General features: G+C 48.5%; 1 protein-coding gene across 4 annotated transcripts in view; it reads left to right on the top strand.

Moving 5' to 3' along the window:
• Positions 1–22,837, top strand: part of PCYT1A (phosphate cytidylyltransferase 1A, choline) — a 35,331-nt gene extending 12,494 nt beyond the window's left edge. For 2 of the 4 annotated variants that reach the window (XM_045030113.1, XM_045030114.1), the window contains exons 3-9: positions 8,241–8,340; positions 11,244–11,360; positions 12,952–13,103; positions 14,078–14,156; positions 16,811–16,953; positions 17,544–17,732; positions 18,385–22,837. In XM_045030113.1, the coding sequence (XP_044886048.1) occupies positions 8,241–8,340; positions 11,244–11,360; positions 12,952–13,103; positions 14,078–14,156; positions 16,811–16,953; positions 17,544–17,732; positions 18,385–18,591 (987 nt within the window). In that variant the 3' untranslated portion in view covers positions 18,592–22,837. The remainder of the gene's footprint in view (positions 1–8,240; positions 8,341–11,243; positions 11,361–12,951; positions 13,104–14,077; positions 14,157–16,810; positions 16,954–17,543; positions 17,733–18,384) is intronic. The other 2 variants (XM_045030112.1, XM_045030111.1) reach the window with 2 other exon arrangements.
• The last annotated feature ends 427 nt before the right edge of the window (positions 22,838–23,264 follow it).

The raw sequence follows: 23,264 nt of genomic DNA, 5'->3' as shown, positions 1-23,264 counted from the left end.
TGTGCTGTTTGCTTCTTGCAAAGCTGGTTCGAAATCTTCCTTTGCTCACGCTAATGTACATACTTACAACTCAGGCACAAAAAAAATCCGAGTCCAAAGCCAGCTGAGGTAAGCTGCTTTGTGGTATTTATGGTGGTTTACTCTGGGTGTGGATGTGTACAGACTTGAAATAAATCAGCTTTTCACATTCGAATTTCTTTAGTGACGTGGGTGAGATTTTAAACAACATTTATACTAGTTCCTTAGACCCACTTGTGGCCATGTTCCTACAGCTACTCATGTGGTTAAGCACCTGAATAATGCCACTGAAATCAATGGAACTATGTGTGGGTTTAAAGTCGCATGCATGAGTGTTTGGGGGCTAAATTATTAAAACCAAAATAATGTTAATTAACATCTTGCCTTGAGGCAGATTGATTTAAATGAGCAAGCAGGAAACCTTGGTTTAAATAATCGATTTGAATCTTGTTTTGCATTTGAACTTTGTTATTTTCCTAAAGTGAGGTTGATCCTTATTGGTTGGTAATAGTTAAGACATGTTGATTTGCAACTAGATGTAGCCTTTATGCTAAACTTGGTACTATCTTTTGCTAACCCGAGGATACGCTATATCTATATACATTTATTTAAGCAATTATATAGCTTAACATGCTTATTTAGCTTCTGAATTTTTACATTTTGATCATGTTAGAAAATGGTGAGTGATGCATTGTTGTTTACCAGGTTGTTGATTTGTGTGTGGTGATTTGTGTCAGGCTGCGTTTGGATGGAGATTTGAATTGCGTTAAAAATGCAGTATTTACAAAACCAGTATTTTCAATTTTTTAATTAGTTAAATAAAATGAAATGTGCTGGTTCCACACCTGGTTTACATTTAAAACTGGTTTTATTAAACCAGGGAAGCGTTGGCTGAGCTGATTTTTTTTTTTTTTTTTTTTTTTTTCTGGTCACCATGTCCTTCAGAATTTTAGAACAAGTAGTTCTCATCTGCCCAAACCTCCATTTTTATTCACAGATTGGAAAAGGAAAACGAGCTTTCCTGCTCTTTCAGCTCCCAATTGGTTTCTCAACTTTGCATGAACCTAGTCATTGAACTAAAATAGTTGAATAAACTGAAATGAGGAAGATATTCTCTCTGAACCTGCAAAAGAGGCTGCTGCAGTCAAAAGCTTGTTTAGCACTTCAACAAACTCTGGTTCCAGGTGCTTAGCCAGTGACTGCCACCAGTTCACTGGTTTGAGTTTCTTTAAAACTTCCACAGCAAATACATACTGCTTGACGATTATATTTTTATTTAAATTAAATGACGTTAATAGAATATAGCAGGTTTAGGCTTTTAATATAGGTTATCTTTTCAAATTTAATTTTAAATAGGTTTATTTAAAAAAAAATTACGCTGAATAAAATCTGATTTTTTATTTTTTTTTAAATCTATTTTTATGCACCCTGGTTTGCCTTCTGTGGTGATGGTAGACTGGTTAGTCTCATTGTGTGTTTAATGGGTTTCACTTTCTGGTTCTGGTGCATTTAGCAGGAAGCTGTATTTGTGTTCCCAGCACTGCAGGGGAGTTTTCAAACAATCCATGTGAACATTTCTTGTCCGTACTGGGCTCAGTGCAGCCTTGTTTTACAAAACTAAAATGCTGGGGCCTCCCTTCAGCTGATGGTGTCTCTCGAAGAGTCTCTCGGGCTGATTTCTTGTATTTTTAAATCATTAACACTGCTAAAACTATAACTCGGTTGCTTTCCCTCCCTCTCAAAAGCCCATTGTTTTCACTCACTGCTAGTGCCAGACCCTGATCTGCTTTCTCCTGCCACCTCCCAAGTAGACCTGAAGGGTGCGTTTATTGGGATCACAATTGTCAAAATCTCTGCCTGTTTCCAGAGCTTGCCTTGACTTCGTACTGCCCTTGCTGTAACACTGTAGATTTGTCCTTATGTGGCAGCTCTCTGCCTCCCCCTCCATGGGGCTCGTGTGTATCGCACACTCTGGAGTTGTTCCTTCCTGACCTTTCTGTCAGAGCTGGCTGCCGTCCATTCCCCCATCACTGTGGGGTCAAAGTCACTCGTAAAAATACCTGCAGTGTACTTCAGCTTCACCTTTTACCTTCCCAAATTTACGGACAACACTTTTCCCTTCCGTTGGAGGATCTCAAATTGCTTTACAAACCTGAATGGGTAAGAATTAGTGTCTCTGTTTTACAGATGGGGAAACTGAGGCACAGAATGGTGATGCGACTTGCCAAACCAGCTGTGCCAGAGCTGGGCGTAGAACCCAGATCTCCTTGACTTCAATGCCTGTGCTTTAAACAGCAGACCTTGTAACATATCCTCTAAAGATGGGGAGGGGACATGTGCGCCCCCACCCCCTTGCTACGCTCAGAGCCCTGCAAGGGCTTCTGACCACCGATAGCCCAAAGCGAGCTGTGCTTCTGCTTCTTCCTCATGCTGCCTATGTAACCAGCCCTCTTCAGAATTCCTCCGCCTCTTTGAGGTGCAGACTCGTGATGAGTTCACTTCTTTTCTTTCATGAAAGGTTTTATTCCTAGGAGTTTATAGCAGGGCTCCCTGTTCCTGCAAGGGCAAAAATGTCACCCAGATACTTTACACTCTCTTGGCACAGACTTATAACTGAAGAGCTGATTGCTCATTTAGAGGATTGCAGTGCTAGAGTTCCCCAGCAGACAGTAATAAAAAGCCCAGTTGACTTATAGCCCTGCTCTGCTCATGTATTGTATTCAGTATTTCAGGGTGTGTACCCCGACCCTGTTACATGGTGGAAAGACTGGGGTTGGTTTGTTTTTTATCTAGAGAGGAAGGTTTGGTATGATCCGTTACCTAAGGCACGGTAAGAACAGAGGCAAGCATGGAAGTATTAAAAAAAACCAAAGGGGGATTGATTGAGTGTTAAGTAGGAAATCTGAAAGCTGTATGGGAGAATGGATTTTGGCCTCGTTAAATGTAAGAGTTTAATTAAGAACCCCTGAAGTGAGGAGGTGCATGCCCCGGGCTACAAATTTAGAGCTAGGAATGAGGTTTCAAAGGGCATTAGCTCACTGCAGCATAGCAGAAGGTCTGCCAGGGCACACCGCAGTGTGCAGGAGGAAATTGCTGAGGAGTCTCTTGCAGCTGTAGTTTGGCTTAAGTCAGGACATTAATGTAATGATTAGCGAGATTGAGGGTATGGCTACACTTACGGTTTGCAGCGCTGGTAGTTTGCAGCGCTGGTCATCCAGCTGTGCAGGGCCAGCGCTGCAGTGTGGCCACACTGACAGCTACCAGCGCTGCAGTGTGGCCACATTGGCAGCATTTCCAGCGCTGTACTGAGAGGTGCATTGTGGGCAGCTATCCCACAGAGCACCTCATCCCGTTTTGGCGCCGTTTTGGCGCTCAGTATTGTGGGAAGGGGAAGGAAGTGTGTGGGTCATTCCGCTTCCTGTTCCAACGCCCCGTGGTGCATCGCTTCACTTCCCAGCAATCTCAGTTTCGCCGTCCACGTTTCTTGCCATTGTGAGTTCAGCACGCTGTGAAATGGAGCCTGAGCTGCTGAGGAATTTGCTGCTGACTGTCGCCAGCACATCACGTTTGGCAGTTGAGCTACTCCTTCAGCTCCAAAGTGACAGTGAGGATTCCGATGATGATATGGATTTTCCTAAAGCGGGTGACATGAAATTGCTTGTGGCGGTAACGGAAATGCTCAGCACCGTGGAACGCCGCTTTTGGGCTCGTGAGACAAGCAGTGAGTGGTGGGATCACATTGTCATGGAAGTCTGGGATGACGAGCAGTGGCTGCAGAACTTTCGTATGAGAAAAGCCACTTTCATGGGACTGTGTGCTGAGCTCGCCCCCACCCTGCGGCGCAAGGACACAAGATTGAGAGCTGCCCTGACGGTGGAAAAGCGGGTGGCTATTGCAATGTGGAAGCTGGCAACTCCAGACAGCTACCGGTCGGTCGGGAACCAGTTTGGGGTGGGAAAGTCGACCGTTGGAATCGTGTTGATGCAAGTTTGCAGGGCCATTAATCGCATCCTGCTGAGGAGAACCGTGACTGTGGGGAACGTGCAGGACATTGTGGATGGCTTTTCAGAAATGGGTTTCCCTAACTGTGGAGGAGCAATAGATGGGACGCATATTCCTATTCTGGCACCACCCCACCTAGCCTACGAGTACATTAATCGCAAGGGGTATTTCTCTATGGTTCTCCAGGCGCTTGTGGATCACCGTGGGCGTTTCATTGATATTTACACAGGCTGGCCTGGAAAAGTGCATGATGCACGCATCTTTCGGAACAGTGGCCTGTTCAGGAAGATGCAGGAAGGTACATTTTTCCCAGACCGAAAGATCACAGTAAGGGACGTTGAAATGCCCATTGTGATCCTTGGGGACCCCGCTTACCCATTAATGCCTTGGCTCATGAAACCATATACAGGGAAGCTGAACAGGAGCCAGGACCGTTTCAACTACAGGCTGAGCCGATGCCGAATGACTGTGGAGTGTGCTTTTGGCCGTTTAAAAGCTCGCTGGAGATGTCTCTATGGGAAGCTAGACTTGGGGGAAAGCAGCATCCCCGCGGTTCTATCCGCGTGCTGTACCCTCCATAATATTTGTGAAGGGAAGGGTGAAGCATTCAGCCAGGCATGGACCAACGAGGTGCAAGTCCTGGAGGCTGAATTTGCACAGCCAGACAGCAGGGCTACTAGAGACGCCCACCACAGGGCAACAAGGATTAGGGATGCCTTGAGGGAGAAATTTGAGGCTGAAAGCCAACAGTAATGTTTTTTTGCCTTGACCAGGAGTGACGTGCACTGGTTACAGTGCTTTTCAGTGCCTGTGTTTTCCTTGATGTTTGTTACCTGTGTTTTCATTGGGGTTTGTTATCTTTCAGTTTATGCAATAATAAAAACTGATTCATAATCAAAGAAATCATTTATTTAAAAAAAATGAAGTACACGGGCAGGGGGGTTGGTTGTTGAACTGTACATTCATAGTTTCTCATATGTACTGCCAGGAGTGCTGTGCACTTCAGGATTGTACTGTTGCATGGTGATGGGGGTTGAGTGCAGAGGGTAAGGGTCGTAGTTCTCTGGGCTCATAGGTGACCGTACAGGTGTCGGGGGCAGCTGGTGATGGTGTAGGTAAGAACCTGGATGCTGGGGAACGGGACTTGGAGCTGACATTGGGGCATAGGGGAAAGAGGTTTGGGAGGGTGGGGGTTTGGCACGGTAGTGCTCTGCCTGCATTGCTACCATTGACTGCATACAGTCTGTTTGGCGCGCAATGAGGTTTATAAGCTGCCTCGTGGTTTTCTTCAGCGTCAACGCCTTTCTCCTGCTTTCTGTTTGCCTCCAGTGATGCATCTTTTCTCTCCATTCCTGCGCATTTTTATTCTCTGTTGCACACTGGTTCATAACTGCCTTCACCAGTTCTTCTTTGCTCTTGTTCGGTTTCCTCCTCAGGTTTTGCAGCTTTCTTTCAGTCACTGATAAGACTGGCCCAGGACTACTCAAGGTCACTGTAAAAAAACAGCAAATGATACATTTTAAGAGAGCTTCCATTGTGTATAATCTGAAGTTATTTTAAAGTCTCACAAGCATTCCTCACACATTTCAGCAACTACTCGAGAATTCACAGCCTCCCAGAAATGGTAATGGAAATTAACCCTGGGCTTTCCTTCCGCGGTCTGCTCGAGCAGGGGGGGTGCTTTGTTAAACGCAGCACCTCCATCTCCCTCAGGAATTAACCCTGGGCTTTCCTTCCGCGGTCTGCTCGAGCAGGGGGGGTGCTTTGTTAAACGCAGCACCTCCATCTCCCTCAGGAATTAACCCTGGGCTTTCCTTACGCGGTCTGCTCGAGCAGGGGGGGTGCTTTGTTAAACGCAGCACCTCCATCTCCCTCAGGAATTAACCCTGGGCTTTCCTTCCGCGGTCTGCTCGAGCAGGGGGCTTCTTGCTTCATGGCTAGACTGCCTGTTTCGGGGCTTTGTTAACCCTGGGGTTCCTGGGGTTCCTGCCTGCCGCGCTATGCAGTTGGGGAAACCAGCACTGAAACACTCCCTCCATTTCCCACAGGACTTAATACTGGAAGATATCTCCCTTCTGCGGGTTACCAAAGAAGCAAGGGAGGGTTTCCTACAACAATGCGGATTCCGCCCGGGTCCTTATGCAGCGTGCCTCTGTGCAAGCATGGTTCCCCCACCCGTTCTGGAACAGTGGCGCGGACGCGTTAGCCTGAATGGGACAGGGACCACAATGGCTCTCCCTTTAAATTTGGTCACGCGAATTGCCTATGCTCTTGCAGAAACTTTTGAAGAGATTACAGAGGCAGATTACTGCGACGTGATAGACCACATCAATGGGATATTCCATGTCTAGGCATGCAGGCATGCAGCCATACCATCCCCCCGAATCTCCCCAAACCTTTGCATTGCAATAAAAGCTGCTTACCTGGGACCTGCTCCTGTGATTCTTCTGCACCAAGTTCCAGGGGCTGCGACTGGCTAGCTTCCTCCTGGCTTGAGAAGAGCTCCTGACTGCATGCCTCCTCCGGGCTGGCTTCCCCCACCACAGTAGCCTCACTGTCTGCCTCCCCCTCCCCCTCCCCCTCCTCTACCGGCTCTGAACTGTCCATCGTGGTCCTTGGATTTACAGAGGGGTCACCCCCATAAATCGCATCCAGCTCCTTGTAAAAGCGGCAGGTCGTGGGGGCACTGCCGGATCTGCGGTTTCCCTCGCGTGCTTTGCAATAGGCACTCCGCAGCTCCTTTACTTTTACCCTGCACTGCACCGCGTCACGCTCATGGCCCCTTTCCATCATGGCTCTCGATACCTGGGCAAAGGTATCATAATTCTTACGGCTAGAGCGCAGCTGTGCCTGCACAGATTCCTCCCCCCAAACACTGATGAGGTCCATCAGCTCGCCATTGCTCCATGCTGGGGCTCGTTTGCCACGTGGAGGCATGGTCACCTGTAAAGATTCACTGATTGCATTCCATACCTGGCTGAGCAAACAGGAAGGGGATTTTTAAAATTCCCGGGGCATTTAAAGGGCGGGTCACCTGAGGCCAGGGAAGTAGAGTCTGACCTGATGAGCAGAGTGGCTGAACAGGCATTCTGGGATACATCCTTATACCCTGGAGGCCAATCACAGCGCTGGTGTGTGGCCACACTTGATGACCAGCGCTGCAGCACCAGCGCTGGAATCCTTATTCCCCATGCCGAGAGGGGTGTTCGGCCAGCGCTGCAGCCAGGGAGTTGCAGCGCTGGAAGTGCCTTGCAGGTGTGGCCACTTACTAATTGCAGCGCTGGTGGAGGCTTTCCAGCGCTGCAAATCGCCAGTGTAGCCATACCCTCAGTCTTAATCATCTGCCTTGGGGAAGGGCAATCTTCTGCCGTGCCACACTTTCCTGCTAAAAGAGAAAGTTAGTCTGTTAACAGTCACGATCATTCAGCTGAAACTGAACTGGCTGCTTATTGGAGGGTAAGATGCTTTGTTCTGGTCCAGAAGAGATCAGCCCCACAGTAGCTATAATTGGACTTTATGCCTCCTAATTCTCACTCTGAACTGTACCAACGTGGTGTTTTTGCAGGTACTTTCAAAGGGGGGGGGGTGTTCCTGTAATGTCCCATCAGATTTCTGTGCTTCCCCCAGAACGTGACTGGTTTCCCACCTTCTAGGGCTTACAAATCGGTGCTCATAAACACTTTCCCTGGAGAGTCAGACCAACTGTACGCAGCTTCTCTTTAGGTGGTAATAGCTTCAGTGTTCTGATACCTGTAGCCACTGGTTCGTTACAACACTAGAGCCTACGCAAGGGGAGATTTGTTTCAAGGTATGGTCCAGCTGAGGCAGTTTGATTAGATCTGAGGACTTGGGAGTAAAGGAGTCATGGGGCAGATCCTCAGCTGGTGTGAACTGTCATAGCTTCACTGAAGTCCATTCACACCAGCTGGGAGTCTGTGCCCTGGGCTCTGCTGAGCCTTTCCCTTGATTCCGTGTGTAACTTAACCTCAGCTCACCTCAGTTCTCTCCATCCGTAAGTTAGGGATAATTACCCCCCAGGACGGTGTTCGGACTTAACATCCCTGGGTAAATCTCATTAGCACCTTTTGTACATGGCTCCCGCGTGTCTGCCATTGAATCGCTGGGCTAGCATCATTCCCCTGCCATCCCTGTCTGCTTGTGCGGTGTAATATGCTGAACCTTAGGGGGTTTGCAAGCTATTTTTCTCTCTGATTATTTAGGGCTTGAGGGAGCCAGCTCCGTTTTCGGATGAAATTGAGGTGGACTACAGTAAGCCGTATGTCAGACTAACGTTGGAAGAGGCGACCCGCGGCACCCCCTGTAAGTACTGTAAAACCAAATGAGAAGGCAGTTACCGAAGCACGTGCGCTGTCCTAGGACTTCTCCTGGCTCAATTAAAGAGTTTCATCCTCCCTTGTGTCAGGTTGGAAGGAGCCCTGCTTAGCTATTTAGGAGCGTTGTGTCCACCTTGGGGACTAAGACTATCATTACTTGTATTGCATGACTGCTGGAGACTGGGGCCTCTGTTCTGGGAGCCGTACATACACATCCTACCAAAGAGCTTACATTCTCCTCAGTACTAACATTGCTCGTAGCCGCCCTCCGGAGTTGCTGCAGAGCAGTATCAGTGCTAACCCTCTTCTTCGCGGCAACTGAGAACTTAAACAGCTAGACGAGTAAAGAAGCCAAAAGGCATTAAAAAAAAAAAATCACTTGTCTTGTGCCAAGCATAAGATGTGTGAACAAAACAAATACCCGTAACGGTGTCAGCGTTGTGAGGTGCCCCGCCTGCACGCTGGAGGATACAACAGCGTTCGTTCGATAGCCGATTTCAGTATGCTCAGCAGATCTGTCCCAGGGAAGAGGAGGGCGCCGATTTCTACAGTCACTTCTCTGAGTAGAATGGTACATTACTCACTGGTCAAGGTTTTGTTCAGAAGCAAGAGAATGGCAGTGCTAGTAACCCCTGCTAGAGGCCGCATTCCTCTGCTGCTGCTCCTATGCTGACTGTTCAAAGTACATGATCGTACCCAGCCCTTCATGGTGCCAGCTTCGTAGCTGTAATGAACACTGCACTTCTTTCTGTAAATAGCAGTAAAGTCATTAAAGGAGATTTACTCATCTCGTGACCTGTCAGGGCCTATTGAACAGTCTCCCAAGGGAATTTCTGGAAGCCCCATGGCTTTGCACAGTCAAATCTAGACTGGCCTAAACACTAGTGCACAGATTTCCAATGTGTTGTCTGTGATCCATGTTTTGAGAAAGTTCAAGATGCTCATTCTCGCATACATACGCAAGGGCCCAGGCCTGTGCTGGCCCACAGATGGGGATTAGCGGTCTTGAATCTCTGATTCCTCGGTTTCCCTATGGAACCATGTAACACATTCAGGATCAATCAGATTGGCTCTGCAAGTAATAAATTCTTACTGTCTTTTAGCATTCGCTATACAGCTTGTCTACATCATCTAACATCTGTCCCTTCCCAGCAAAACTCATATTATTGCCTTAATTGACTGCCTCTGTGTCACCTTCAACGCCCTATAAGTGTCCCCAACTACTGTACATCTGTGTTCTTCCCCCACACTGGCCCCCTAGTCCCCTCTGCCTGCTGCTCCCTTTATCTGCTTCTCCCATCCTCAGCTTCAGACCTGCTTGAATGCTGCCCTCTATGCATGAAGCAGTCTCACTTCCTATCGGCCAAGTGCCCTCCCTCTGGCTCAGACTTGTCTGTCTGGCTTAGATTGGCCCAGAGAGTCATGTGTCTGACTTCCGAGATGGCTGAAGTGTCCCACAGCTGGGAGCGAGAGTCCTGTGTTGGCCCGGCAAAGTGGAAGTTAAGAAGTCTGTTGTGGTTTTAGTAGTAGATGGGCTCCCGAATATCCTTTAGGCTGAATGTGAAACAGTGGGCAGAAGTTAAGCATGTGTGAGCTCAAGTATCAAAATAAACGAGCTGCTCTTTACTAAGAGATGGAGTAACCATCAATCTGAATGGGGCTGAAACATCTGGCCCCGTCCAGGGAGAGCTTTATTCAGCACTAGCTTCTCCATGAAATTATCTGACGGCCCCAAGACCTAGCAGGACTGGCTTGTGCTGCTTCAAGATGATTTTCAGTGCAGCTTGGCATTTCTTGGAAGCAGGAACTAAAGGTTGGCTCAATAATAGCGCTGCCTGGTCGATTTAGGAGTCATACTGAGCAGGAATTCTCATTGGCCCTTCTTTCAGAATCGGAGGACAGTAGCTATAGTAGTGAGGTTCACCATGGAGTGTGGGGGGAATTGGGCAGATGTCAGGTTTTCCTCCAGGAGCCTGCTAGGCAAACGTAACACAAACCCATGCTAGTTGGTTGCTGGACAGAACATTGACATGTTGCATTTTGATTCCTGTAGGATCGCAGTGTTGGATTCATAGACTTTAAGGTCAGAAGGGACCATTATGATCATCTAGTCTGACCTCCTGCACAAAGCAGGCCACAGAATCTCACCCACCCACTCCTGTAACAAACCCCTAACCTATGTCTGAGTTACTGAAGTCCTCAAATCGGGGTTTGAAGACCTCAAGGTGCAGAGAATCCTCCAGCAAGTGACCCATGCCCCATGCTGCAGAGGAAGGCGAAAAACCTCCAGGGCCTCTGCCAATCTGCCCCGGAGGAAAATTCCTTCCCAATCCTAAATATGGTGATCAGCTAAACCCTGAGCATGTGGGCAAGACTCACCCGCCAGCACCCAGGAAAGAATTCTCTGTAGTAACTCAGATCCCACCCCATCTAACATTCCATCCCAGACCACTGGGCATACTTACCTGCTGATAATCAAAGATCAGTTAATTTCCAAAATTAGGCTGTCCCATGTTTGCATTTTCCCCTGGTTTCCCTTTTTGCTGTGTGCACCTTCTCCCAGGGCAGCTGCACGTAGCCCCATGAGCGCACCACGCAGGGCGCTTTCGGTTTTAAGTCTGTCTGTGAGTGTCATTCCACCCTTAGTCTGGGCACCCCCATGCGCTGACTCCTAATGGAAACAAACCAGCAATTTCCCTTCTCAAACCTTTTCTGGCTACAGCGCCACATTCTGACGATTGTTTCTATAACAACACGTACAACCAAATCCCTCCCACAAGGATCCCACGGCTCACTAGGTCTTCAAACCCACCCAGTAAGGCGCAGCCAGCGAATGCTTTCCCCAGGAATGGCTCTCCGTGAATAACGTCTGTTTGTTTTTGTGCTCAGTGGATCGACCAGTCAGGGTTTACGCTGATGGGATATTTGACTTGTTTCACTCTGGACATGCCCGGGCCTTGATGCAGGCAAAGAACCTCTTCCCGAACACGTATCTCATTGTGGGAGGTAAGGAGACGTCTCTGACTTGGCAGCCTTACAGGAATAGTTTACCTTGCCAAAGGTAGGATTGTAACCCGTAGTTCCCTCAGCGTCTTACGCTGTGCCTGGCAGCTCAAAGGGCAGCCACGTCGTAATCTCGTCCTCTTCAGTATTGAATTGGCTACAGTACAAATGAGCCTGGCTATAAAAATGGAACTCCAGAATTGATTTTTTTATTATTTTTTTTAAAGGTGAGAACTACTTTCTATTCTGACCGAGTTTGTCTAACCTTTGATCTAAATTTGAGTGTCAAGAAATGCTGCCAGAATATAAAGGGACGTTCTGAGCATCCGTTTGGAGAACAGGAGCAGTTGAAGAATAAGGAACTGTCCCTCTGTGTGCTGGGAGTGATTTCATCCTCCCTATATCAGCTGTTCGGCTGGAGCAGCAATATATCAGTTGAGATTGGCCTGTTCCCAAATTATTACATAGAGTTAATAAAAAAATGTTGATTTTATTTCACGTGGTTTAATCAGCCTGGTAATTGGACTAATTGGATGATTTGCTATGAACCCATTCTGTTCTAGTCTGATTTGGTCAGATGGGTTTTGGCTTCGTTTGTAAATTTGGAAACCTGTTTGGTTCTGATGTTTTTGCTAGATGTCAGGGTTCTGGACCCGAGTCATCCCCTGTGTAAATGAGGCACTTCTGTGCCCCACCTAGTGGTGGTCCATAGAGCTGCCCTGTGCTCCCAGTGCTGATGCCCAAAGAGGAAGAACACTGGTAGCTTTTGAAGGAAAGTTGACTTTTCTGTATTCATCATTTCTTTCTCCAAGCAGCATGAGTTCCAGAGCCCTTGAGGGTCTGGGGTGAAGAGTTATCAGCCAGTCCACTGACCAGTTTCGCATAATAATGCTGTGTTCTTCACCATGTGTGGAAATCAGTGGACTTGATTTGAGAGGCTTCCTCGCCTCCGTAAAGCTCTCTCTTCCCCCCTCCACCTCCAAGCCTTTCACACCTGTGCTTTACTGCAGCAGTTCTCAAGCTGTGGGTCGGACGCCATTTTAATGGGGTCGCCAGGGCTGGCGTTAGACTTGCTGGGCCCCAGGGCCAAAGCCCCAGGGCTTCCGCCCTGGGCGGTGGGGCTCAGGTTACAGGCCCCCCACCTGTGGCCGAGGCCCTTGGGCTTCAGCTTTGGCTCCCCCGCCTGGAGCAACGGGGCTTGGGCAGGCGCAGGCTTTGATCCACCCTCCTGGGGTCATGTAATAATTTTTGTTCTCAGAGGAGAGTCGCAAAGCAGGGGGTGGGACGAGATCCCTCCTGAGGTCCCTCCCAACCCTGAGATTCTGTGATTCTAAGTTTGCGAACCCTCGCCTTACTGATTAGAGCTGGAGACTGGGAGTTGAACGCTGGGTTCTGTTCCTGAATCGCCAACACCTCTTGTGGCACTTGAGCTGTAACTGCTGAGCCCGCTTAGCTTGGAAGATCTGCCAGGGTCTTGGCACAGAGTTCTCCCGTGCTGCACGGGGCAGACGGTGGAGTCAGGTAGTGGAGGGGGTCAGGGTAGCTATTCAGGAGACTAACAGAACTCACCTTTGCTCTGTGCCCGTGTCTGCAGTCTGCAGCGATGAGCTGACCCATAATCTCAAAGGCTTCACGGTGATGAACGAAAGCGAGCGTTATGACGCGGTGCAGCACTGCCGCTACGTGGATGAAGTGGTGAGAAACGCACCGTGGACCCTCACCCCGGAGTTCCTGGCAGAGCACCAGGTAAGACACCGCAGTAGAGCTGCCAGGGGCTTTCAGACAATCAGGCGATTGTGCTGCGTGTGCGCTTGTAACTACCATGCTCCTGCCACACACCTGCAGTACAGGATTCCGAGTAACTGCTGTATTTCCCTCTGGTCATTCGTACCAGCACGGCCTGTGGTAGAGCAGCCCTCTTGTGTTACACGTCCTAGTGTGTGCAATGAGTTGGTGTAACGGGCCACGTTTGTTTCTAAGGAGGTTAGGGGCCTGAGCAGAACTAGCCTGTAATGGCCGGTACTGTCAGAATCTGAGGAGGCCAGATCCATGGCGGGTCAGTCATAGTGAGGCCTCCTTTTTTCTGTTCCCTAGTATGAGAACAAGGCGTCACTCAAAGTTAGTGGCAGGTAAATGCAAAACAAGTAACAGGCCCGTGGGTGAAATTCCACTAGCAGGAGGTTAGAGAGGCAAATACCATGGTTGGCTTTAAAAAGGGGCTGTAGTAGCCGGTAGTAACACTTATTGGTTGTGTAGATTGAGAGAAGGTGAATCAAATCTCCTGCTTCAGGACACTTGCTTATTTGCTGCAGGGGTCAGGAAGGAATTTACGGCCAGATGCACTAAGGAGCTTTCTCGCCTTCCTCTGGACATCAGATATTGCCTCTGCTGGCACCAGGCTGCTGCTCACGGGCCAACAGTTCACTCTGTTTATGACACTGTTTGAAGCTTGAAACTGCCGTTTGCTTCTTACTCCAGTTGTCTTCTCCTTGGCATGCACTTACAGGCTTGTCTAGGGCTACTCAGGAGGGCTCAGCTGTGGAGGGTCAACCTTGTTTCAAAAGTAAAGCCCATTGACATTCCTCATTGCTTTGCTAGCCCCATACCTGTACACAGGTGCTAAGCAGTAAGTAATTAACCATAACTTGGTCATTGGATAAAAAGGTACCTTCTGTGGATTCAAGGAAAGATTTATTCTAACTCTTTTCTTCAACTCCCAGATTGATTTTGTTGCCCATGATGACATCCCATATTCTTCTGCTGGGAGTGACGATGTTTATAAACACATAAAAGAAGCAGGTGAGGCATAAGTCGTGGTGGTGACCTGTAACCTTTACCATCTAGCACTAGCTGGTGGGTCTTGAGGCAGAGGTGATGGCAAAAACGTTGTTATGGTTACTGTCCAGCTTGGCAAGGATTGAGTGTCTAGGGAGACGGATCTCACTTCTGTCCAGGTTCTTTTACTGCTCCCTTTGCCGCGGGATCGGAGTGCCAAAAAGTTTGATTCTTCCAGGCTAGGCTTGCACCACATTGGCAGGGCTCTTCCTGTGACACATGGAGTGAACAGAAGCCCTGGGTCTCAAAGGTCTAATCCAGCACCTCTAATACCATGATCACTCTTAGTTCATTAGTCCTGGTATGATGGATCTGCTCTTTCCTGATGCATCCTTTAGGTAACAATGACCGCAGGCTTGTTGTCTAATAGCTAGCAAAATAAGTGACCCACAGTTGTATCCCCCAGTCTCCATTCTAGAAATAGCAAGTGCGCCTTGTCTCTTGGTTAAAAATGGCACCGGTCTAAAAAAGCAAAATGCAGGGTACAGTTTTCACATCCGTTGGGCTTAAATTAATGTAAACCTCTCGTACTGCAATATTTTCGTGCTCGGGGTCATGGGTAGGACTGCAAATTTGTCTTGGCATTTTTGTCTCAAAGCACAGAGCAGTCACGGTGAATTTAGTAAGAAGCCTGGGTGACTGCGCCTTGTTTGTGTTTTTTTTTTTATTATTTTAAAAAAGAAATGCCCCTCTTCGTGCCCTGCCCCGGGAGCACCAACAACCCAGAGCAACACCGATAGCTTAATCCTGGCTGGGTGAGGAGAGGAGGACCCGCTTGGAGAGAGAGCCCACCCCACGCTCACCCTGCAGTTCCTGTCCTGCGGGACTGGGGCCAACACCCTGTTGGGACAGAGGGTTGGATGGGCCCAACTGGAGCAGCGCTGCAGCCTGGTGTGCCAGGCTGCGATGCCCACTTCAGGGCACAGGAAAAGGAGCCGCCACAGTAGCGAGAAAAGAGAAGAGTCATGGACCAATGAGAAAATCACGCTATCCTTGACTCTTGTCCTACTGTGACAAACCTCCAGCCACAAACATGGCTACCGGTGCTGTTTGTATTCAGACAAAGGCAGCATCCTCTCAGTCTTTCTCCCTTTGCCACGTCTCGGCCCATTCCATGAGGATGGGCTGGTATCCTAAGCACAGTATCCTAAATTCAGTGCCGGAGACTCCCTGACTAAAACGCATCTCTGGCAATATCAAAGAGAACCGAGTACAAACCAGCCAGCCAAGTACCTTTCTTAGAAACATTCTCCCTTCCAGGTGATTGTTACCCTTTAGTCTCTAACTCGGCCTCGTAGCCCAGTAACAAGGCGCCTCTTCATTTAGAGTCCAGCTTTTGATCAGCTTCCCCCCTCGGTTTTATACTAAATAACTGCAGAGATCCAATGTAGGTGGAGAATCTGAGCCCACCTTCCAGCAAGCTACTTAGCACTCAGGGGTCACTCGGTCAGTGACAAACCCAGATTCCCGTCCAGTCAGCTGGCTGCACAATACGCTTTGGTGGGTCATTTTCATGGGAAGGAAAATAAAGTTTTTGCTGCCAGCAACCTGACCTTTTATTAGATGTTAGGTTCTCCAAGGCTGAAGGTCATATTTTTTTTTGAGTGCATTAAGTGATATGTATTGGAGACATGGCTTAGTCTCCCTACGTCCTTTATGGAATCGGTACCTTTGGGCAAGCGAGGAGTCAACCTGCACAAGGAAAAAGAAACCCATGGAAACGTACCCTTGACTTGCACTCTGCAGCCTTGGTCCAGCCACTGTAGCTGGCTGACTCTGACGTCTACGGGTGGCGTGACTGGCTCACTCGGCAGGTGCCTCTGAGTGCAGGTTTCAGGCCTGGTGGTATTGCTGAGCTGTTTGCGTAGATGAGCCCAGATGGGACCACTGTGATCATCTAGCCTGGATTCCTCCAGAACACAGGCCAGAGGACTCCCCTGAATTAATTCCTACTTCAAGTGCAGTCGCTGTGGTTGAACAAGAGCAGATCTTTTAGAAAAACATCCCATCTTGATTTTAAAATTGCCAGGGATGGAAAATCCCCCACACTCCTTGGTGAATTGTTCCAGTGGTTAATTCCTCTCACTGTTAAAAAAAAAAAATTCACTTTAGTTCTAGTCTCTCTCTCGCTTCAGCTTCAGCCATTGGATCTTGTCTGCTAGACTGAAGAGCCATTTACAGTCAGATTTCTGTTCCCCATGTAGGTACTTGGACTGATCAAATCGCCCCTGAACTTGCTTTGATAAGTTACATAGCTTGAGCTCCTTCAGCCCCTCAGTATGAGGTTTACTTTCCAATCCTTCAAACCTTCTCGTGCCTCTTTTCTGAACCCTCTCCAGTTTTTGACCATTCTTCGTGAATTGTGGACACCAGAACTGGACAGTTTTCAAGGGTCAAAATATAGAACAAGGCCAATTGGGAAATATATATTTTTCCCAATTGGCTTGTGCTATATTTTGTAACTATCTATGTATGTATTTTTTAATATATATAAATAAAAGTAGGGTATGATCTTTAAGAGCCTGTGAAATACCCCAGCCTGTGTACTGAGAGTCAGTAGCAGCTCCACACTTCCATCTGACCTACACCTGTCCTGGGTTCTATTCCCCTGCTCTCAGGCATGTTTGCACCAACTCAGAGGACGGAAGGGATCTCCACATCAGATATCATCACCCGGATTGTACGAGACTATGATGTCTATGCCCGACGGAACCTGCAGAGGGGATACACTGCCAAGGAGCTGAACGTCAGCTTCATAAACGTGAGTCTCAATGCGTTAGACTGTAAATCCCCCCGGGCAGGGACTCTCTCTTACTGCGTGCGTGTGCAGCACCCAGCACAGTGGGAGCCTGATCCTGACCCAGGCCTCGGGGAGTGGCTGCAATATAAATCTGCAGGGCTAACCAGTCACACACACTGTGCCAGTATTTGCTCATAGGATCTTGTCAGCTCATTTTCCCCCTTGAAATTCTGCACAGAAGACTCAACGCCCAACAAAGTGGCAATCAAAATCTTTCTGTGAAATTGTCTGTTTCCGCCAGCCAGCCACGTAACTGCATCAGAACAGCTCCTGGTTGCGTACTGGGCTGTGAACGCTGCAGACGCAGGTTGCAGGGTGTCGTTTTGTATTTTTGATTGAAACATCATCCATTCCCAGCCGTAGCTACTAGTGTGTGTCCAGGAGCCTCTGGCTGCTCAGCAATACGGCCAGTGCTGTTCACTTATACTATTACCAGCAAATTATCTTCACCTCTTTAAATCCTAAAAAGTAAGAGTAATTACCTGTGGGACAGGTGAAAATCTAAGCGCTCAATGCCCTAATCCTTCCCCCTGCGTCGTTTGCTTCTGCAGGAGAAGAAATATCACCTGCAGGAACGTGTGGACAAGGTGAAAAAGAGGGTAAAGGACGTGGAGGAGAAATCGAAGGAGTTTGTCCAGAAAGTAGAGGAAAAGAGCATTGACCTCATTCAAAAATGGGAGGAGAAATCCCGGGAATTCATCGGCAACTTCCTGGAGATGTTTGGACCGGAAGGAGCACTGGTAACAAGCTCACCCTGGAGATGGGGGAATAAAAACGGGGTGGGAGGGGGATTTCAGAAAGCGTCCTGGTAAACTTTAACGCTTTGGGGAGCTGCTGTTGCGATAGCCCTGCAAAGGGAAGTCCTCTAGCTAACCACAGCACTGGGTGCAGTGCCAGCTTCCTTCCCAGACCATCTCCATCAGCCCTGTGCTAAGGGAGGGCCCTGCTAGAGGCAGAGGTAGCTCAGTCTTCAAGGATCACTTATCCTTGGCCTGTGTGAGAGATGACCAACCTGGATGCCACTTAGTGCCAGCTGCAGTGGTGGGTTTGTGTTCAGAACACCGATTTCCCCGAGAGTGGGACTGACACCTCCAACTTGTTTTACGCACGTCACCAAGTAGCCATGGGAGGGTGGTAACTTTCAGCCATTGATTTGAACTTAGCGCCTAGTGGTGAAATTGCTCCCTGTTCTGTTACCCAGCCCCCTACGGCTGTGGGCTGTAGGTGCTCGAACTGATGTGACACTGAGCCTGTCCAACTACAGCTACGTTTGTGCCCATGCAAGTGGAGTTTTTCCCATAGGGTTCATATAACTATCACCCATTCCCATCGCCTTCAAACATGCCACCCGCCACATGGTTAATCTCCCTCCTGTTTCCCTCCCCTCGTTAGAAACACATGCTGAAGGAGGGCAAAGGCCGGATGTTGCAGGCTATCAGCCCAAAGCAGAGCCCTAGCAGCAGCCCGACGCATGAGCGCTCCCCCTCTCCCTCCTTCCGCTGGCCCTTCTCCACCAAGACCCCTCCTTCCTCGCCGGCCAACCTCTCCAGGAGCCAATCCGCCGTCGCCTATGACATCAGCGAGGACGAGGAGGACTAGTCACTGAATCACTGATTGCCGAATTCCAGCTCCTAACCCACGGGGAACTTTAAACGCGAGAGCAATGGTAACGTGGCTGCTGACGACCCTCCAAGAGGCACCATCCGCTCTGCGCAAGGGCTACTGTCTGGGAAGCACACGCTAACGTTCTCCCTATCCCCAGCCCCTTTTTATTGTTTACGTTCCAATGGTTTCCAAGAGAAAAGAGGGTTTTATTTTTTTTTTTTTTTTAAATTTTTAAAGAGAGTGGCACTGAAGCCCTTGCCCTGAAACCTCAGCCAGACAGGTGGGCGTGGGGAGAACAGTTAATCAGACCCTTTTGTCTGTCTGCTGCTTTGACCCACTGCAGCCTTCATTGCCCCAAGGCAGGATTCTCCATTGCTGCTGAACCTCTTGAATGATGGACGTGCCAGTTCCTCAGATGGTGCGAACTCGAGACAGTGCAGGAAGCGGTCGGTAGAGGAGCTGTTTTTTAATTCTAAAGAGACGCCCGTACTGTACTGGAAATAATAAGAACCTGCCCAGCTCTGTGTGTCTTGATCTTGCTTCTTTTAGCTGAGGTTCCCAGTGTTTCATAGTGGAAAGATGCCTCGTGTCTCCTGTGTGGGAAATCCGCCATCTGAGAAGCCGCACCAGCGTAGAATGGATCATGCGCTGTTCTGTAAAGTCTGGTAAACCTGCACAGCAGATACAACTCTATACCTGATTCTGTCTTAGAGTGTTCTATCTGCCACACGGGCATCTAGGAGCATCGCTAAATCTCAGACGAAGAACCTCATTTTGCCCAGCAGCTGCTGTTTGAGGGAAGAGTATCACCTCTTCTTTCCAGACGTGGGTTGTGTGTTTGTGTGCACGTACGCTCAGCTAGGCAATAACAAATATGCCTGCTCCTTCAGAAAGGTCCTCTTCCTGCCTTCACACCGCCCCCCAGTCTCTGGTGTGCCACACATTACTGTCTGTCCAAACGTCCACGCTGGGTGCTCTGCTTTGCACGGGTCCGTATTGGTTTACATTATTGTGCTAAGGGATGGAGAGCTGAGACCTCTCTCCTATCGGGGAGGTGAAGACCCTGCTAAGAGAGCTGGGCAGAATGTTCGTGGCCAATTCTCTGTCCGTTTTGATGTGCAGGTGGATAGATGCTGCGGTATGTTACCCTAGCGAAGAGTGATGTTCTCACATAGGTGTCAAATCATTTGTGCATTAATTGCAGGTACCTCTGTCCGTTAGCTGTTTGTTGAGGGCGCAGAAATCGCATAAAAGGAAACTGCCACTGTTTTTAATTTTAACCGATAACCCCGTTCGTTTGAAATTGTGGTCCAATGACACTTTGCTATTAACTATGTAATAAATGTTTATATTGCGCTTTAAGCGCCCCTCGGTAAGATCTGTAGCACAGCGTCAAACATTGAGTCCCTGCACAGCCCGTGCCCAAGGGAAGTCCTTTGGGCAGGCAGGTTGTGGGTCTTGTTGGAACGCACTCTCTCGTGGAAGCCAGCATCCAGGGGGTGGAGCTGCCGTATCTACAGCTGTGAAACTCCCAACGTTGCTTTGGCGCTCGAGCTCGCCTTGCCATCTCCTGTTTAGAAAGCGCTACCTTGAATGTTGCAAACAGACAGCAAGGTCAGATTAAGAATCGCATGGGCAAAGTCTGCGGGTGTTAAAACCCACGACATACAATCCAGGGCAACAATGATTCTGTGCAGACTAAAAGGCAGATGCCAGAGCCATCCTATGCAGTGACACACAGCTATCAAACGTGACCACCCTGTACGTAAAAGGGGCTGCTACTTCCTCAGAGTTCTGTCAACTGTTCTGTGAAACGCCACCTTTGGGGCTGGGCATAGACTCTCGACCTCCACCAGGCTTGGTCAAACTGATTCTTCCCCCACTCCTATATTTCCCATGAGGCCAGAGCTGGCAAAGGGGAAGGAAAGCTTTAGTTTCCCAATGTGAGTGATTCCTCCCAGCAGGGATGGCCATGGCTCTGGGAAGGTTTTAGCAGCTGTAGGGGGAGCACTTGCGTTGTTCTGAGGTGGCACCACAATGGTGAGATGCAAACGATTCTTAATTTCTCGGCATCTAAGTGGTGACAGACATCTGTAACACTCCCGCTCACTGTCAGTCCCTGTAGACACACCCTCCTTTGGCAGATACTTAAGTCTATTTCCTGACCTGATCGCAAACTGTAGGCAGGGCAGCACAGAGCACCGACAGTCATGTTAGACACAGGGTGTGAATGGTATTCTGTAGCTTTGGATAATAACAGTATTTATGGTGTCCAATCACTCCTAAATCCTGCACAGGGAAGCTACTGCATGGTCTCTCTGCATGGGGTGGGGTCACTTCTGCAGCCACGGCATGTTGTTGGCCTGTAACTAGGAATATCAAAACTGTTTCTTGTACCTAGCAATCCCTGCTTCCTCCTTGCACTTTGCAAATTAAAATGGAAGCTCCAATCCCAAATCAGTGTGTTTATCATGGCTTTTAGAGAGACGGCATCATCGCATGGAGCCCACTGTCTGGCACACTTCACGTCTGTTGCCGTGCATAGCTGAGTGCCAGAAATCCTTCATCTGCACAGTGTAATGTACCCTCAGCATTGCAAAGTTCCCTCTGATGATTGGTGAGGGACAGGCTGGGTTTCCCTGGGTGTTACCTCATCATAATCACTTGACTGTTTCATTCCGTGCATCTCTACTGAGCCTCACCTACACATTGGAACAGCTGCGAATAAGTGTCGGATGGGGCTGGTTAGAATCAATCCCTACGGAGGAAGTGGCAGCATAGAGGAATGGGAGAAGTTTGTGTTTCTCCCCCACTACAAGATCAATCTCCGTGGAGAATTTGCCGCATTAAATGGAACTTGGTACCACTAGATCCATATGGGTCAATTTCTGCAAAACCATATGAGATGCGGCTTCGAGCGATCTCTGACCTCATGCATATGGCGGCTGGCTTTGAAGGCAAGCCATTGCAAATGCCTTTGCACGTGGGACAGGAAGGATGGCGGAGGAGTGACGCTAAAAGGTGAAGCAGCAGATAGGAGCAGGCAAAGGCTGGGCGTGAGCAGCACTTCTGGTGCGATTGGTTGGACTCTAAGAAGCTGTGATAGTGACGTTCAACAGCACGTGAGTGGGAGCTTCAGAAGAAAGTCATTCAGGCTCCTGGAGGGAAAGAGGAACATGGCTGTTAAAGAGTTTAACCCCATAAAACTTCTTAACAAAATCATTTAAACCCTGGCCCACTGTAGAAGGTGTGATTAGGGTCCATCTGTAACTCGAAGCATGTGCTAGTGCAGTTAATGCTTCTAACATATTCTTTCCGTCCTCTTTTTGTAACAATATGTATGGAACATGCTGGGGTGGGGACCTTGTCCAGGAAGCCTGTATGCAGACCCCCCAGTAGGGGTTGTTTCTTGTGACTTTTAACGGTGTTCAGATCCCCTGCCTTCCTTTCCTATACAGAATGGGGTGTAGCTTGTCCAGCAAGTGGACAGAACCTGTCTTTTCAACTCTTCGTTTGTGTCAGGCCCATGGAGCACGTGTTCACCTTGCTGCTGTTTGACTCCTAGAAAACCATAGAGAGAGAGAGAGAGAGAGAAGGAAGGAGAATGTTCTCAGCAATATGTTGTCTGTCACAAAAGTGTAACCAACTGTGTAAAACTGGACAGTTTTGTAACTCATCTAAAATGCTGCCACTTGCGTAAAGCTTGACCGAAGCAGTTGTTTTGTTTTGTTTCTTCTTGGGACGAGATCAATGCTTAGATTTTTCCAACTCAAATAAATGGAACAATGTGTTTTGGGAAATTGGTTTTAAATTCCAGATTTTCTTTTAGTTTTTCCGTTCACTGAAACGTCACTTACCTTGTTACGAAAACGCTGCGGAATAAGGTTTTATGCTGGGATACGAATTGAGCTAAAGGGTGCGGTGGCTCAGATTGCTAGGGGGAAAGTGGGGCTTTTCATCAATGCTATCCCAAGTTGGGTGACGCTCTAGGGCACTGAGATGGGAGTCACGTGAGTTTTGTTGTCTTAGCAGGACGGGGTGCTATCGTACTTGACACACACCGGGGTGGTGCATTGCTCCTCTCACTAGGGTGCCTCGGGATGTCTCCTCTCAATCAATGTTAACTGTATTGGTTTCTCTGTGTGTGTGTGTGTGTGCGCACACGCGCGTTACTGGCTTGTTCGGAGTTGGTTTTTGGTTTTTATGTTTAGCCAAATAAATGCAAAGTCATTTTACCCAACCCTTGTCAAACTGTGCCCGATATTTTCTTTTTTCTTAATTTAAGCCTTTTAATCTCCCTTGATCTGCCGTCCCTTATTGGAAAGATGATGTAAAAACCTGCCCAGAGAACTCCTGAAGTCATAGCCTTTCTTAACAGATTTCCCACCAATTCCCCTTCTCCGTGCGAAACTAGCCCTGAGCTACTGACCAAACGTGCCCTGTATAGCGCTGGTTAATGCCGCTTTCCTTTACCAGATTCTTACTTCAGACTGTATTCTACAGCTCTGGTAGTGCTAGGCACCTTTTTCTTTCTTTAATTCCAGCCTGGCAGCTGATTCGGTTCTGCCAAAGCAGAGGGGACGTGCAGTCTGTGCCATGCTTGCTCTGCAGTCAGAAAAGTGGCAGCAGCTTCCAGTGGAAAATAGACCTCTCTAGGAGTAGGATGC

This window comes from Mauremys mutica, chromosome 9, assembly GCF_020497125.1.
Source record: "Mauremys mutica isolate MM-2020 ecotype Southern chromosome 9, ASM2049712v1, whole genome shotgun sequence".
Classification (NCBI taxonomy): domain Eukaryota; kingdom Metazoa; phylum Chordata; order Testudines; family Geoemydidae; genus Mauremys; species Mauremys mutica.
Note: the sequence above shows the minus strand (reverse complement) of the source record. Positions and strands in the feature narration are given on the sequence as shown.